Source organism: Xenopus laevis, chromosome 9_10L (assembly GCF_017654675.1).
Source record: "Xenopus laevis strain J_2021 chromosome 9_10L, Xenopus_laevis_v10.1, whole genome shotgun sequence".
NCBI lineage: Eukaryota > Metazoa > Chordata > Amphibia > Anura > Pipidae > Xenopus > Xenopus laevis.
Window position 1 is genome coordinate 131,461,200 of NC_054387.1, and position 16,906 is coordinate 131,478,105.

The window sequence follows — 16,906 nt, forward strand, 5'->3', positions numbered from 1 at the left end:
GTACACCACTGCCTAACACAAAATTAAAGAACCACAAAAAAGGTATGGTAATGGTCTACTTAAAGTGGGTGACATGCTGAGCCATATCTCCAGACGGCTTGTCAGAAAAATGTTGGCAACGCTAACTTTTCAGCAGTTGCCCTCTTTGCAAATGTAATCCAAGAAAAAAAATGCAAATTAATGAAAACATTGGATTATTATTGTTTTACAATACTCTATGGGTGGTATTGGGTAATAGACATAGTGGCATTGGTCAATGCATGCTATAGTGTCATACATTTTGCATGTTTAGGTACTCCAGTTTTCTCTAACATTCCAAAAAACACACAAGCAGGTTAACCATTTTCAATTGAGATTGACCCTAGCGTGTGTGTTGTGTGACTGTATGTTCCATTGGGGCAAGGACTGATGTGAATGTGTTTGTAAGGCACTGCCTAAATGTGTTGGGCTACAATTTTAAATAAAGGACAATCGTGCTGTGTCTGGTTGCCCAGAGTTCTTTTAGGAGACTGCCAGTCACAGATTGTGCATCCAAGACTTCACTTCACTTCAATCAGTCTTTGGTTCATTAAAGGAAAAGGCGACCATTTGCCATATGAAAGGCTATAAAAAACATTTTGGTAATTAAAAGAGAACAAGGTGCACCAGAATGAAATGTAAATGACTCATCGAGTAGTAAATGTGGTCCGGGTGCACCAGCCCCAGACCCCCAGCTTTAAGGAGCGGTACGGCAGAGAAGGAGAAAAGTAGAGCCGACCGGCACTCAAACAGATCCACAGGACCAGAGAAATTCAATTAAAAGAATATTTTATTTATAAAAAGTTAAAAATATAAATCTGCATCTCCATCCACCCTACTAAGTGCCCTGAATAGGTGCGAAATGCGTAGGGTGGATGGAGATGCAGATTATATTTTTAACTTTGTATAAATAAAATATCCTTTTAATTGAATTTCTCTGGTCCTGTGGAACGGCCCTACTTTTTTCCTTCTCTGCTATAAAAAACATGCCTCCTTCAACTTGGTGTCAACCCTGTGGAAGCTGATGTTATTGTAAGACAGGGTAATAACAATCCAATCCCATCCAAGTGCAGTTCCCCCTCACCCTTGTCATGGCACAATTCTCTAAGCTGCAAGTCTGCTTATGCTCCCATTGCCCAGGACAATGCCTTCATTACCAATGACACACGCTAGCTAATCAAAGGTTTACCCATAAAATACAATATGGCTGCAGCAAGCTTGGCCCCAGCTGCTATGGGGAAACATGCCCATGTACATAAAACAAGCAATGTTGCCTGCCAACTGAAGTGATGGACAAGGAGGACTATAAGTAGCCAAAATCTTGAAAATGGTGGTACTTTTTTCAAGAGTCAGAAGACGCAGTGCAGAAAAGGGACCGACAGATACAACTTTCAGTTGCAATTACATTTGCAAATAATTTTAATGGGTTTTAAAAGCACGAATAAATGTGTATTAGACAGTTGCTTAAGGGTAAAAATGACTTTTAGGTTTACATACCCTTTAACACTCAATGAAGCACGGAATATAGTGCTGCTTATTAGTGTAAGGGCTTTACTGACTGACCAATAGAATGAACAGAAATGGAAAGAGGAAGGTGGGAATGACAACGGTCGGTGCTGTGTTACCCAGGGGGATCAAAGGTGATGTGAAAGTCACGTTCCGCACATTCCCTGTGACATTGGGAGCATTTTGTACAATCCAGTCCGAATATACAGTCACCAAAGTATTTACACCGGGGCGGTATGGCAGTGCACACCCTGCTGCAAAGCTTACAATGCCAGCCAAGTACCAACGATTGCCCTCATTGCACACAACGGGCCCTCCAGAGTCACCCTGAAAAGAACAAGAAGGCTTTCTTTAATAATTATTATAGGCACTTAATACTGTAATACTTATACTAAGCACTTGAACTCTGCCATAGGGAGGTATAAGCTGCCAGAAATTCGTTAGTACCTCACATTCCTGCATCATCTTTGTTGTGTCTCCTGAATAGAGCAAGGAAGGGTGTCCCAGGGGATGAGGGCATCTTGCCCCTCCTGTCCTTACCATGCAATATCAGTGCTGTATACACACAGAATAGCTGGGGGTGCTTCACATTGTGCTACAGATACCATCATAAACCAACCTGACATGAGCCTTTTCCACCGTTGATGTAACCTGAACATATCATTTCATCTTTGATGGTGGCTGTTTCAGCGCCAGATTGGGTATTATATAACTCATTACACTTCTTTGCACCAATCAGAGGCAATGAGACTTCCTGCAGTATGTCCGCCAGTGGCTGGTTATCTGTAAAAGAAATGGCTTGATTAGAAAATGCATAAAGTGAGGGAAATTAATCTTGGAAGAAGAGAAACCATTACTGAACCTCTTCAATGGGTACAGTTTCTGTCTATATTTGTATTTACCCCTACTCCCTAGTGGTCATTATCAAGCAGTGTTACACCAGTGGCTATAGTCTAGTGCAATGATCCATGTTGCTCTCCAACCCCATGGATGTTGCTTCCAGTGGCCTCAAAGCAGGAGCTTATTTTTCAATTCCAGGCTTGGAGGCAAGTTTTGGTTGTATAAAAACCAGATTTACTGCCAAACAGAGTCTCCTGTAGACTGTCACTCCATACAGATCCCAATCAAACCCCTTATTTTGCATCACCCAGGAACATTTATCATGCTTGTGTTGCTCCCCAACTCATTGTATATCTGATTGTTGCTCATGGGTAAAAAAGGTTGGGGACCCCCTGGTCCATGAGATGGAATATAGTCCTGCTACAAATTAAACATTGGCTTAATTATTTGTTTAGCCCCTGGACTTAATTGTAGAAGAAGCTTTAAGGCAACACCTTGTAAACCCACAATCTGCTCTCGAGTGATGTAGCTGACATGGCAGGGCAATCAAGGGGTCATTAGTAACAGAAACCGAAACAAGCCCATTAGACAGATGTACCAATCTTGGGGCTCTGTGTCCAGATAGGACATTATTAGCATTTACCCTAATAGACAATCTCCCCTTGGCAAACTGACATGAAACTCATAAAGTCATTAACTGAATCAGCATCACAACATCACCCGGCAGTGCATTCCACAACCTCACTGTCCTGACTGTGATGAACCCCCTACGTTGCTTCAAATGAAAGTTCTTTTCTTCTAGTCTGAAGGGGAGGCCTCTGGTACGGTGATTCACGTTATGGGTAAAAAGGTCCCCTGCTATTTGTCTATAATGTCCTCTAATGTACTTGTAAAGTCTAATCATGTCCCCTCGCAAGCGCCTTTTTTCCAGAGAAAACAACCCCAACCTCATAATTTAACTCTTGCCTCCCTCTAACCAATTTAGTTGCACTTAGTCTCTGCACTCTTTCCGGCTCATTTATATCCCTCTTAAGGACTGGAGTCCAAAACTGCCCCCATACTCCAGATGAGGCCTTACCAGGGACCTATAAAGAGGCAGAATTATGTTTTCATCCCTTGAGTTAATGCCCTTTTTTATACAAGACAGAACTTTATTTGCTTTAGTAGCCACAGAATGACACTGCCCAGAATTAGACAACTTGTTATCTACAAAAACCCCTAAATCCTTCTCATTTAAGGAAACTCCCAACACACTTAGGGGCCGATTCACTAAGCTCGAGTGAAGGATTCGAATGAAAAATACTTCGAATTTCGAAGTATTTTTTGGGTACTTCGACCATCAAATGGGCTACTTCGACCTTCGACTACGACCTTCGACTTCGATTCGAACGATTCGAACGAAAAATCGTTCGACTATTCGACCATTCGATAGTCGAAGTACTTTCCCTTTAAAAAAAACTTCGACCCCCTACTTCGGCAGATAAAACCTACCGAAGTCAATGTTAGCCTATGGGGAAGGTCCCCATAGGCTTGCTAAACTTTTTTTGATCGAAGGATTTAATCGTTCGATCGAACGAAAAATCCTTCGATCGATCGAACGAACGTTTAGCGCTAAATCCTTCGACTTCGATATTCGAATCTGCCCCCATAGTGTATAACTTGCATTTATATTATTTTTGCCAAAGTGCATAACCTGCATTTATCAACATTGAACCTCATTTTCCAGTTTGCTGCAAAAATAGAAACAGTACTTTCAATGGCCACCTCCAGGTCATTAATAAACAAGTTCAAAAGCAAGGGGCCTAGTACAGAGCCCTGCGGTACTCCACTAACAACACTGGTCCAATTAGAAAATGTTCCATTTACCACCACTCTTTGTAGTCTATCTTTTAGCCAGTTCTCTATCCAGGTACAAATACTATGTTCCAGGCCAACATTCCTTCATTTAACCAGTAACCTTCTGTCATGTTTAGAATTTCAGAATCCAAGTCCTGATATATAGATATATAGATCTATAGATCTATATAGATATAGAGCAGATATTTGCACTAGAAGACCACTGAATATTTTCTATACAGTTGTTCAGTTTTCAAAATCAGGACCATCATTTTTTAAGGACAATTAAAGATTAGAGATTGACCAAGGAAATGAGTGAGTTGGTAAATACAGGTTGGAAGGTTCTCCATGTCCCTTTATCTCTGTAGGCAGGGTAAAACAGATTGGTAGGGCTCATGCCACTAGAGGGAGATCCATCTATATTCTTTACGAAGCTTATTTCCAAGGAACCCAAATTAATTATCACTATTATAAAATAAATACTCACTGTTATTCTTCTGGCGCCCCCATCCAGTCACCCAGCACTTTTGTCCTGTGGCAAAATTCACAGAAGAAGAAGGAAGACAAATGGGGGTAATGTATTCTGAGATGTTCACCTCCCTGGCCAACTCCACAAGGCTGATATCGCCAATGTCCGCTACGTTCTTATAAGTTGGATAGTTTATGAATTGTTTTACTCCCACCGATACTTCGTGTGGACCCTTCTCGCTGAGTTTGTAAGAGCCCAGGAATACGGTGATATCTTTAGAGGTCAACCTAAAATGGAAAAGGGGGGCACGGATTAGCCTGTTGGGTTTTATTTTATTGTCTACATTCCTACAGTTTAGTTTTAGTCAAGTATTCATGCCTTTTTGAGGCACAAGGTTTCAGATTCAGATTTGTTGCTTATAAAGCCGGTAGTACTGGGAAATGGACTGTAGACAAAGACAGTGGCGAAAATGCTGCATGTGACATAAGCCTTAGACTCCAAGATCTTCCACCAGAACCTTATCCATACTCATGCCCAAAATGAACCACACACTGACTTGGTGTCTATGAAGCAATGAGCAGCAGTAACAGCCCAGGTGGGAGAAAGAAGGGATCCACCACAGAAGTGTTTGCCTTGGAACCTGAAGCTCAACTGCCAGGGCCACTTGTCAGGCACAGCATCCTGCCCTCCTACAATGCGACCTGCTAATGAGGAAACTCCACAATCTGCAAAATAGAGGGAAGCATATCAGGCTACTGCACCTTGTAATAAGAGATCCAAAAGTCGTTTTGTATTATTGCTGTCATAGAGTATAATGTCTACCAGGCAACGGCAAAATAGTTTTGTATTATTGCTGTCATAGAGTATAACGTCTATCAGGCACAGGCAACCTTTTGGCCCTCTGTTTCCCAACATCCAACCAACAGCTAAAGGCTGTAGGCGAATGATGGGCAATGTAGTTCAACAGCATCTGGAGGGCCACATGTTGCCCATCAGCATTTTACAGCAGTGACACATGAAGAGATTAGTTGCCCCAGGAGTAATCTCTGCTGCAACTGACTAGTCACCTCCAAATGCTTTCCCAGTGGCTAATATTAGATTTATTAGATTGCGAAATAATCATTCATGTTCCCAGCTCCCAAAAGAGCAGATCTTTTTCTGATTTTTGATTATTTGTGGTGACCAAATAAGGAAGATCCAAATGCTCAGCCCTGGGGCATCCATTTTTTCACCCTGCCTAATTAATATGTGAAGAAACCTTTAACTAGAATTGCACTTTTCTTCTCTGCTTGGTCTGGACAGGGCAGTTGATGTCAGGGGCAGAGTTGATTATGTTGGGAGCGATGATGTTTAGGGCTAGGTTGGTGATGCCAGGGGGCAGGGCTATGATGCAGCATCCAGGGATTGGCTGCATTCCACATCGATTAGCCAGAGTTGTGTCTGTGTTTCAGTAAAACCTGGACAGTTAGTTTTGAACTCATCAGCCCATGAGTAAAAACTGGACTGTCTGGTTTAAAACCAGACAGGTGGCAACCCTACATTGAACAAGAGTGGTGATCATTGTGGTTCCAACACACACAAACTGTTTTGATCAAGAGTAGCCAAGATGACAGCCAGTGCCTGAAGGTGTATAGGTATCTGAATTTAATGTTATATTGGCAGTAAATGTTGAAAAAGACACCCTCAGATAATCAATATTTCAAAAGAATTTTTGAAAAAAATGAATCAAATCCCCTGTTTTTAACGTCATGTTATTTTCATTATGGAGAAATTTCAGGTCAATCCAGCAACAACCACGGCATCATTATCATCTTGGAAATATTTTTGTGGAGCAACTTTATTAATTATAGTTATACTGCACCTGTTACAGCTTGAATAATTCCACTGATGCCTAAAGGAGAAATGCATAGATGTTTTATTAGAATAATTAATACTGTAACATTGCACTTTACACATATAAACATTGACTCATCTGGCGCATGTTCACATCCATTATCCACTGAATGAGCGAAATTTCTCACAGAAGGAACTTAAAACAGTCAAGGCCAGACAGGCCCCGGAGATTAGAGGAATTTCTTTATTTTGCTCTATTATAATAACGAAGATCACTACTGAAAGGTTAGTTAAAATGGTAAATTTCCAGCATTTATTTGATTTGTCTTTGCTTTTTCTAGTATCTCCAAAAAACATATTTTCAGATTTTATATGAGCCAAATAAATATGGAAAAGATGGTTGAAAAAAAAAAGTCATCAAATAAAAAGATTGTAAATGGACCCAAGATGAAAACACAAACTCGAATATACCCAAGAATATTTTTTAAAAACTCAAATAGTTACAATTTATGAAAGAATAAAAATCTGCCAAGTAATAGCTGCCAGGTTTCTAAAGATATCAGCAAGAATTTCAAGCAACTGTGTGGGCCAGATTCAATTCAGTGAGAAAAAGGTTTATCTCGTGAAAAGTCATGGACAAGATTCAATTTGAGATGCAATTCAATTCAGAAAAACTTATCTTACGGTTTATCACGTAAAATTTCATTGAAGTCTATGGAAAAAAACTGGAACTGAATTTGGAGAAAACGTTTTACTCCTGCCCATGACTTTTCACGTGATAAACCAGGAGATAACTTTTTCTCACTGAATTGAATCTGGCCCTTTATTTTCATTTTCTAGTGAGCAAGATTTTTTTTTAAAAAATGTATTTTTTCCCCTCAAACTCAAATGTGCCCCTACCTATTTTTTAAATGTGCTGAAAAAAGTAGTGTTTTAGGCTGATTTATTCAAAATTTCTGCAAAAATCCTACTAGTCCCCCCCAAACTGTTGCAACTTCGGGCTGCCTCCTTTCCCAGGCTGTGCAGGGGAGCTGGCGGCACTCAGCAGACTGCATTGTAGCATAGAAACTAGCAGCAGCTAGGCTGACCTGATAGGGAACTGAAGCCTGTCTTTGCTTTTTCGACTGCAGGGCTGTGATTGGCTGGCCCCCTCCTACTGTGCTTCTGGCAGGGACCATCCCTCATTTGAAATAAGGACAGGGACCAATAAAGGGGCAATTTTTTATAGATAATATGGATGGGGAGGGTTTTGCTATATGTCTTCTTCAAACAGTAACAGGTAATAAGGTAAATTAGAAATATGTTTAGCGAAAAAAAACAATGGCCCTGTAGAACATTATTCTAATACAAAAAAACAATTTAAATAAAGAAAAATTTGATCCACAAATTTTAGATTAGATGATAAATAAGTGAAATGATAATAAATACACCAAACTGTTATATCAGGAATTACTGCCATCGATTCATCTTTGTAACCAAAAAATCTATCAAGGACATAAACTTTTCTCTAACTTGTTTTATAAGAAAGAAATGTTTCTACACTTCCTATGTACTGTAGCATTGTAAAATAAGACAATCTCTTAGCCCATTTTAAGTTTATCTTATGTTACTTCTATTCAGTCCTAAAGGTACCTATAGAAGAAAGAGAGAACAAGATGGTGTTCTGTAGACACGCTTACCCAAGTTCAGGAGGAACACAGCTCTGAATACAGAGAACATCTTCACCATTGTCTTCTGGATAGGTCACTGATTGTAACTGACATTCCACTTTTATATTTTGCGCTACAAGAATGTTGTCTGACCTGATCCTTAATGAGGTTTAATTAATTAGTGAGCAGACATTTCTGATTTGTATTAATCACATCAGTAGAACACACCCAGAATCTTTTGTTTATCTGGCTTGTAATACACAAGACATCCTGGCAGAATGTCAAAGCAAGCACTTTTCACCATTTTTTCTGGCTCCATTAATAAAACTACAGCTTTTAAAGGGGATGTTCAATTACAATACTTTTATTTCACATTGATTAAAATCACTTCTCCAGCTCAGATCCCTTTATTCCTAAGGGAGGATGAAGAACATCTAATTAGCCAAGTGAGAGAAGAAGCCATAGATGGTTTCAAATCAGGAAATATTCTGGTTGAAGTCATTGAAATCCCACTACAATGAATAGTTTGGGGGCTCATTCTATGCCCATAGCAGCCCAGCTGATGAACACATTGTATTGGAGATTTTAAAGGAGGTATTCATTTGTTTCAGCTTGTAAATGGGATAGATTGGTGCTTTTAATTCGGAGGGGTATAGCCAAACACAATTTTGACACCTGCAGTTTTACATTTCAGTAAATAATTAATTCCTTTCTAGAACTACAACTTGTAAGTGATGGTTGCAGTGAGAATTGCTTGAATTTCCAAGGAATACCTATAGTCCCATGGCTGAGTATTTTAGGAATCACGTGGCTGCCTTGTATCCAAGTTAGAATACAGAGAACATATCTAAAATTCCATCCCACATATTTTGGTAGGAAGGATGGGATGAGGCGTCAAACATACTTATATTACTAATCACCCTACAGGAAAACACTCATTATTAGTATGCCCTGCTGTCAACCATTGCAATAATCGTAAGCTTGTATATAACAAATGTTTGCCCATGTCCAGTAACCCATAGCAACCAAAAAGATGTTTGATTTTAAGCAGGAGGTGATTAGAATAGTAGCAAACTCTGCACATTTTATTATGAAAAACCCCTATGCGGCCAATGCTTTACAGCCCTGTTAAACTTGGGTCCTAGATGAGACCCCAGATGTTGGTGGACAATTAACAGCCCCACAGTCCCAGCATACATTAACCTTGGATTCTATGTTGAAGAATTCTAGGATTTGTAGTCCTGCAAAATCTGGGGGACCATTAAGTTACAGGGCTTTAGGAAGACCATGGATGTCCTCCTTTGCAGGTTCTTCCCCAATGAGGCATCTCTCTTCTACTACTTATAGTCTTTGCATCTTTTCAATTCAAGTCAAAATAAATTAATGAAGCAGAACACTGAACCTATGGTTCCGCCAGTGAAAAATCAACAGAAAGGGCAGGGATTGTGCTTTTAATTGCTTACTGGTTGTTTTCAGAAAACATGAATTTTGTGTCTACCTTCTGGCTTTCAGATGAATCCACCAATGATGAAGTTACCATCAAAAGAATAAACCAATTGCTTAACATACGTTCAGAGGGCCATAACTGTCTTTCTCTCCAGTTAACTGTGTTATGGTGTATATATTGGACCTGTATAAGTTGAAATGATGGTGAAAACCTGGTAGATGTGATAACACCTCAATTGCCTTGTATTAAAACTCAAGATTGGGGTGCAAGAAACTGCCAAAATATTTGGAATCAAGCTTCACTGGAGAAACACCTTATGGTTACTGACTAATTGTTGGCTTATGAGGATAAGCTTGATAAAACCCGACCTGGATACATAATTCAAGTTCTAATTTTATAGGCAAAGTATAGAAGAAAAAAATTAATGCAAGCAATTACTACTTCTTAGGTTGAAATACATTTCCCTAGGCCAGTCACCCATACCAAGACTCTGATAATCACTTAATACACCTGAATTAATATTAAACTGCTTTTAAGAAGTACAAAGAATTTGTTATTACCATAATATTATCCCGTGCTGCCTAACACAATAACAATAATTATAAATACAGGTGATTTGTTTAATTAATAATCTATTAATGATAATTAAGGGTGACTACTGAACACAATCACCTATAAATGAGGAGGCTGATTCAGTCTAGTTGGGATGGGAGGAAATACTCACTGCAATTTTAAAAATTTAGGGGAGGAGCTTGTACAATGAAACTCACCTCAAATATAATATAGGACTAGTGGCATTAACATTTAAATGTAAAAAGAAATTGGATAGCAACATAATCCTGCAAAAAGTTCATAGGGTGCAAAATATGTGATTGGTAGCCCCTATGTGGACTGGCAGCCTAGAGGAGGTTCTGTTTGGCAGCAACTAAAACTTGCCTCCAAGTCTGGAATTAAAAAATAAGCTCCTGCATTGAGGTCATTGAGAACAACATCCATGAGGTCAGAGAGCAAAATGTTGCTCACAAGCCACTGGTAGAAGATCTCTGGTCTACATTGTAAAATATGTATATATTCTAGATGGGAAATATCACAAGACTTTCCTACTTTATGGAACCCTTGGATTTCCTCAACAACACTGAGAAAGCAAATACATTTTTAACATGTTGAGAGAGCTGGGAAATTCAAGTGCAATAATTATCAATTAATTGAACATATTAAGAGGTTTGGGCATTCTCAGCTCAAGTCATGAAGCCTGGCCTTCGGTGACATACATCTTTACAAGACTTGCGACATATTCCTGGATTTAACCAGCGACATTCAGAAAAGACTAAGAAGAGGGGTTGGCAAGGAAACTCTGGGAATAAAGTACGCATGACATTACTTTAGTGTATTAAAACATTTCTTTTGAGACTTTTGAGTAATGGGTTTAATTTTAACCACAATTTATAGGTATGACTTCTTTTACGCAGGAACTAAACACCATAGAACAGTGGCAGAAAGATCAGAAGAGTGAAGAAATGCCAAAGAAGAAAAACAACCAGAAATGAGAAGCCGTACGCAACTGTGGTCATGTACGAGTAAATGGAGGAGGCCTTTGAAAAATTCAAAAAGATTTGTCCGTCACCCTTGATGCAAATCCTCCATGCTTTAAGGCAGACATAGCATTTCCCAGTAAACATGGCTATTACTCATATGACAGATGGAGGAAACCTCAAAATAGAATGCGAGTGGATCATATCACTGGAAAGTATTTCTAAATTGTTTACCATTGAATGCTATTCCTTTTCAAAGTTATTGAATGAAACATATTTATCATGATTGCTTTGTTTCCATATGAATTTATGTTTATTCTTTCTCCTCTCTCTCTTTCAGCCACTCTAATACCAGGACATCTCAAGAATGAAGATCAAGATTAAGGTAAGACAAATAAAGGTCATTCTGGGCTATCACGGACCTCATTGATAAGTCACCTCCTCCTGCCTTATTAACAACATGTTGTTGATTTAGCAATCAAGGCTCTTCATAAGCCTGTGTCTTGGAACTTCATGTTGCTTGATCATCAAAGCTCACCAAGCTTGATCTTGCCTGTTATACCTGCAATTCAGTAATTCCTTGTGCCTGTGCCCTTCTAGTTCCTGTGTAACCACCTGATTACTGCCTGTTTCCCGTGTTCCTAACCTGGTTACTTGCTCCTGTTCTCCAGTCCCCATCCACTGCCCGATTCCTGTTTTGCAGTGGATGTCCCTGTTTACAGACCTCACCTGTCTGCTGGCAGTCCTTACCTCTCTGCCTGTTTACTAACCCTGCCTTATCTACCATTAAGTTTCTCAAAATTATGGACAGCATAGATCTATGATTAAGGGCTCGAGAGCCTGAAACGCATTAGGTTTGATCCTCCTGCCTATTTTAAGAAAACCAATAAAGACTACTATTTTAATATTTTATGCTTTCCATAATTTTCAGAAACATACTGGAAGCTCTGGAGAATGCTTGAGGAATTTGCAGTCCCCCCCAACTATTAATGGTGGGCTGAGAGTGGCTTATTTTGTACTGTCTACTCTTTCTTGTCTAACATTAAGCCTCACCACAGGCCTGTGTTGGATCTTGTTGTTCATTTAGTTTTTCTTATTCATTACATTTCTGTTCACCATATAATGGCTTCTGTGCATTACCCAGCCATTAATGGGTTCATCTTGGGTTACTCAGCACAGCTAAAGACTGCTGAACAATGACCACTAAAAGTGATGGATGAATCGGACCTGTTTCGCTTTGTCCAAGAGTGAAAAAATGTAACAAATGCATTGATGTCAATGGGCAAGAAATTTTTTCACTCGTTGGGAGTCTATGGGCTTTTTTTTCACTGCAAAACCTGGCGAAAATTTTCACTCAACACTAGCCACAAATAAAAAATGAGAACCAACTGCAAATTGTCTAAGAACATCACTTCTACATCACACTAAAAGTTAATTTAAAGGTGAACAACTCCTTTCAAACTGTTTTATAATTGCCTTCATTGTTTGCAATGAAAAGTTAGACCAAAGTACAGCAGTTGGTAAACATAGACATACTTATCCACTTGTCTTTTTTAAAAAGGCACTTGTACGTATTACTTGTAAAAGAATGGGGGTTGTGCTGTCTTGTACTCTGATTTAAAGTGACAAATATCTGACAACTCCTCTATGGAAGAGAAGTTTGAGAATCAGCTCATCGGAAGAGATAAAGAAATTTTCAGACTGTCCAGAAAGACATTGCTGAGAAGGCTACCAACTTTCATTACAATGAAATCCAGAAGCTGACCTCTACCGGTGAATTCTAAGGGTTTTCGCAGAGTAAGGATTCTTCATAGAGAACAAACCCTGGTATGTAGGCCTCACTTTTTTCTAACCATCTGTTTCTCTGCTGGCTTTTAGATCTTGACTTGGCTAGGTCTAATGTTAACCTGTGGGGCTCACTCATACTTTATGATATGGGGAAAATATTTTGACAGGTTTTAGTAGCAATGACGACGGCATTGATGTAAAAACATTCAGTAAACACAGTACCTAACCCTGTTCCGTCTTATTTATTTCAGGGAAACTGCTGAACTACACAGTGCAGGAAACCCATCTGATTCTGCTACTGTTTCAGCACCAGACACTTTGGAAGAGGAGTAACTGGAGGAAGATCAGGAAGAACCAGTGTCAGAAGCAGTAAATCCACTATCGTGCCCAGTAAAATGTGAACCCATTGCAGGAACCTACCATGTAAAGGTGATTCTTTTTTTTAGCACTAAGCTGGTTAATTTTTACATAACAATGTCTCAATCTGTTTAATATATTCTGCTTATTCTCATGATTGTTATATATTGTTGTTATTTTACAGCTTGGTGAGAAGAGAAGTGCCTGGTCCTGGACCTTCCATAGACAAAACTAGAGTTAGACCCCATCTGAAATATCTATTTCTTCAGACCATAAGCAAGCAGTGCCAATTTTATTGTTATCAGAGTATCCCATTTGTTTAGAAGAGGTAAGAGAAGAAGCAGAAAATATGGACTTTACCAAAAACATAGAGCAAGATCCAAACTTTTTGATAGTTGACACTATGATAGTTGACACTTACTAATAATTCTTACATATTAATATACACTATGTCACTCGTTGTTTTGAAAATAATAAAGGCTCTGAATACCAAGTGGACCCCAGATACAAGGCTGCAAATGAAGTAGCATTGATTAAACTACGCACTCCTGAAGGGGGTTGTGGACCACCTTAAACATACATTGGATGTCACTAGGTCCCGCCAGGAATAATGCAAATTACAAATCTACTTTATTGTATGTATTTATATTTTTATCTGTAAAGCGCTCCTTGAGGGCAAAGCACTCTACAGCAAAACAATAAATTAGTAGTAACAAACAAGGGGTCATTGGAATAAAAAGTAACAATAAGTGCATTATTAGAATACAATTCACATAAATATAAAATATAATTACAATGCAGATTAAGTGCTCAGTGTCAAGGAAACAAAAGGCTAGAGGACCCTGCCCCGTAGGGCTTACAGTCTAAACTTTATTGACTTCTACTTCATGGGTCAGCCATCTTTTTCGACTAGGTTTAACATGTCTGCTGTAGCTTATTTAGTCCCGTATTTCCATCATACTATGTAGCTTCTGTCCTTTTCATCCTTCCCCACCAAAAGTTATCTCCTGTTTTCTTTGCTTACATAGTTCTTACATAGTTCCATGCCTCTCGCCTTAAGAAACTTCCACAATGAACATGGAAATTATGAAGGACATTGAAAGGGCCAACACATTTTTTTACAAAGTGAAAGTACATTGTCCTGCACCAGACCATGTTTAACTACATGAATGTTCATGTACATGAATGTATGAAACATTTGTGATGTGACATTACTCGGACATAGAAACATGACAGCAGAGAGTACTACTCGGAGAAAACTTAAAATGACATCTGCTATCTATACCTAACGGTCTTAAGGGCAAGTCGAAGGAGTGGTCAAAGCAATCAACTAGGCACCTAAAGCTGGCCATAGATGTTGAGATCTTTAAAAGATCAGATCCTGATCGTGAGACTACGATCTTCTCAGAACGATCGTACGAATTTACCATCAACTAAAAAGACCAATTTGCCAGTAAAACAAAGGGGAGCTGCCTGCTTGGCCCTGCAAACATAGATACATTGCACTGGGACCGACAAAGATTTTTTGACCTGGCCGATCAATTTCCTGACAGATGTCGGCCGAAAAATCGTAAGATGTACGATCGTTCGAATCCCACTAACCGCACGATAATTTTGAAGGATTGGTCGGGCTTCCCTAAAATCGGTCGTTCGGCAAGAAGAATCGTCGCGTCTATGGGGAGCTTAATACTTATTTCTTTAACCCTGCACACCATCCACTGGCTTACTCAATTTATGGGTGGTGCTCCCTAACCTTGTTTGTGATTATATTTCAATACCAGGATACACAGTAGGATTCACGTAGAATAACACCCAGGAACTAAACAAGTTAGACCTAACAACGTATTAACACCTGTGTGGGGGAAAAGGGACTATGAAGTATAGGGGTTTTTCATTAGTTTGGGGGTTTACTTCTCCTTTAAGCTTCAGGACTGTCCCACCCCAGGGGGTTAGGGCCACATTTTGAAAACCTCTTCTCTGTATGTAACAATTACTATAAAGGGGAGGACTAGTGTCACCACCCTTGGTCTTGCGAACCTTTAAGGTAGGGGCACACGGGAAGATTTAGTCGCCTGGTGACTAATCGCCTCTTCTTTGGGGCAACAATCTCCCCGAATTGCCTTCCCGTCGGCTAGAATGAAGAATCGCCATTGGCATAGCACTCGCGGCGCTTCGGTTTCCGAAGTCACCAGAAGTTTACTCGTGAGGCAACTTCGGAAAACGAACTGCAGCGAGTGCCATGCCGCAGGCGATTTTTCATTCTAGCCGGCGGGAAGGCAATTCGGGGAGATTGTCGCCCCAAAGAAGAGGCGATTAATCACCAGGCGACTAAATCGCCCCGTATCTTGCCGTGTGCCCCTATCCTAATAAGATGGTTTAAGTTTAGGGGTGATTTCTCTCTCTCCAGCTTGGCTATTCGTGGAATCCAGAATAATGATTAAGGCCACAGTTATACACTGTGAGGACTGATCACATTCAGAGACATGAAGCTTCCTCGTGATTCTCTATCAGGAGCCCAGAGTGACGCACACGAGACAAGGAAGCCACATCTGCCTGAATAAAACTGGGACACTCCCAAAACTTCCTGGAGGATTCACAGCAAACTCTTCCTGTATAGTCAGGTCACATGATTCCAATTCCGGCTTCTCCTTGTGTCCCACACTGCCCAGTCCCAGCACAGTGAGCAGCGCGATGCCCCTAAGCTGTTCCCGCCCAGGACCCGGGCTTCTCTGTGGCCTTCCCACTGGGCCGAGTATATACAGTCTGTCCTATTGATAAGACAACAAGAGCTCCACTCTCAACTGCCCGTGTGCTGTCTGCACAATATCCCGCGCCCACGTGACTTTATCGATCAATAGGACAGCAACGCCCACGTGCTTAGAGCAACCAATAATGCAGTAGTACACAAACAACGTCATCGTGGCCGCCAATAAGCAAACGTCTATGCAAGCAGTACCCACGTGTTTGTGTTTTAGCCAATACCCGTGCAGTAAACACTTTCCCCTTCTACTGCTGGTAAAGCAAAACCCACGTGACTGCCAGCAGCCAATGGCCACGCTAGAAGACACAGTTCCTTTTACTTTCAGTTCCTCAGCTAGGGAAGCGGGAAGGGCAAGGGGGCGGGATCAGTGTGACTGCAGCTCAGGCAGAGCAGAGGGAGCCGCCTGGAGATGAGGAATGCGGAACAGACCGGGGGAGGGGGGAAGGGATAGCCCGGGGCACTAGCTGAGTCCTGTGTGTGTGGGGGGATGTCACTAACATTACGCACTCTTTACTTGTTTGGTTCCCAGTTGTGAGGAACAAGATCCCCAGGAATCAGATTGGTGAGAGGGGAGCAGAGGAGGAGCCTCACACGCACCAGGGTTCTGACAGGAAACCTTTATAGCTACAGAGACAGAGAGGCTGCAAGTGCATTCTGGGAGTTGTAGTTCCCAAAAGAGCTTCACAGACTGGACATCCCTTTCCACTTTATCCTTCCCATTACTAACCCCCTGAATAGCAACACATACAGGCTTTGCCCTTAATTGGGTTTAAATTTACATTTAGTGTGATGTAGAGAGGGATATTCTGAGACAATTTGTTGTTGGTTTTTATTATTGAAGGTTTTTGAGTTATTTAGCTTTTTATTCAG

The 16,906-nt window shown here is 40.3% G+C and overlaps 1 protein-coding gene across 2 annotated transcripts; it reads right to left on the reverse strand.

Annotated features, from left to right (window-relative positions):
• Positions 1-1,407: 1,407 nt before the first annotated feature.
• On the reverse strand, positions 1,408-13,979 carry LOC121398115 (serine protease 27-like). 2 transcript variants are annotated; one of them, XM_041576704.1, is made up of 6 exons: positions 8,182-13,979; positions 6,531-6,560; positions 5,226-5,394; positions 4,688-4,956; positions 2,144-2,307; positions 1,408-1,851 (listed from the first exon to the last, which is right to left on the reverse strand). In XM_041576704.1, exons 1-6 carry the CDS (start codon positions 8,228-8,230, stop codon positions 1,570-1,572), a joined length of 963 nt encoding a protein of 320 aa, XP_041432638.1. In that variant the 5' UTR covers positions 8,231-13,979; the 3' UTR covers positions 1,408-1,569. The 2 variants fall into 2 exon arrangements, with proteins under 2 accessions (XP_041432638.1, XP_041432637.1); XM_041576703.1 differs by lacking the exon at positions 8,182-13,979 and having other exon boundaries at positions 6,531-7,270.
• Positions 13,980-16,906: the final 2,927 nt, after the last annotated feature.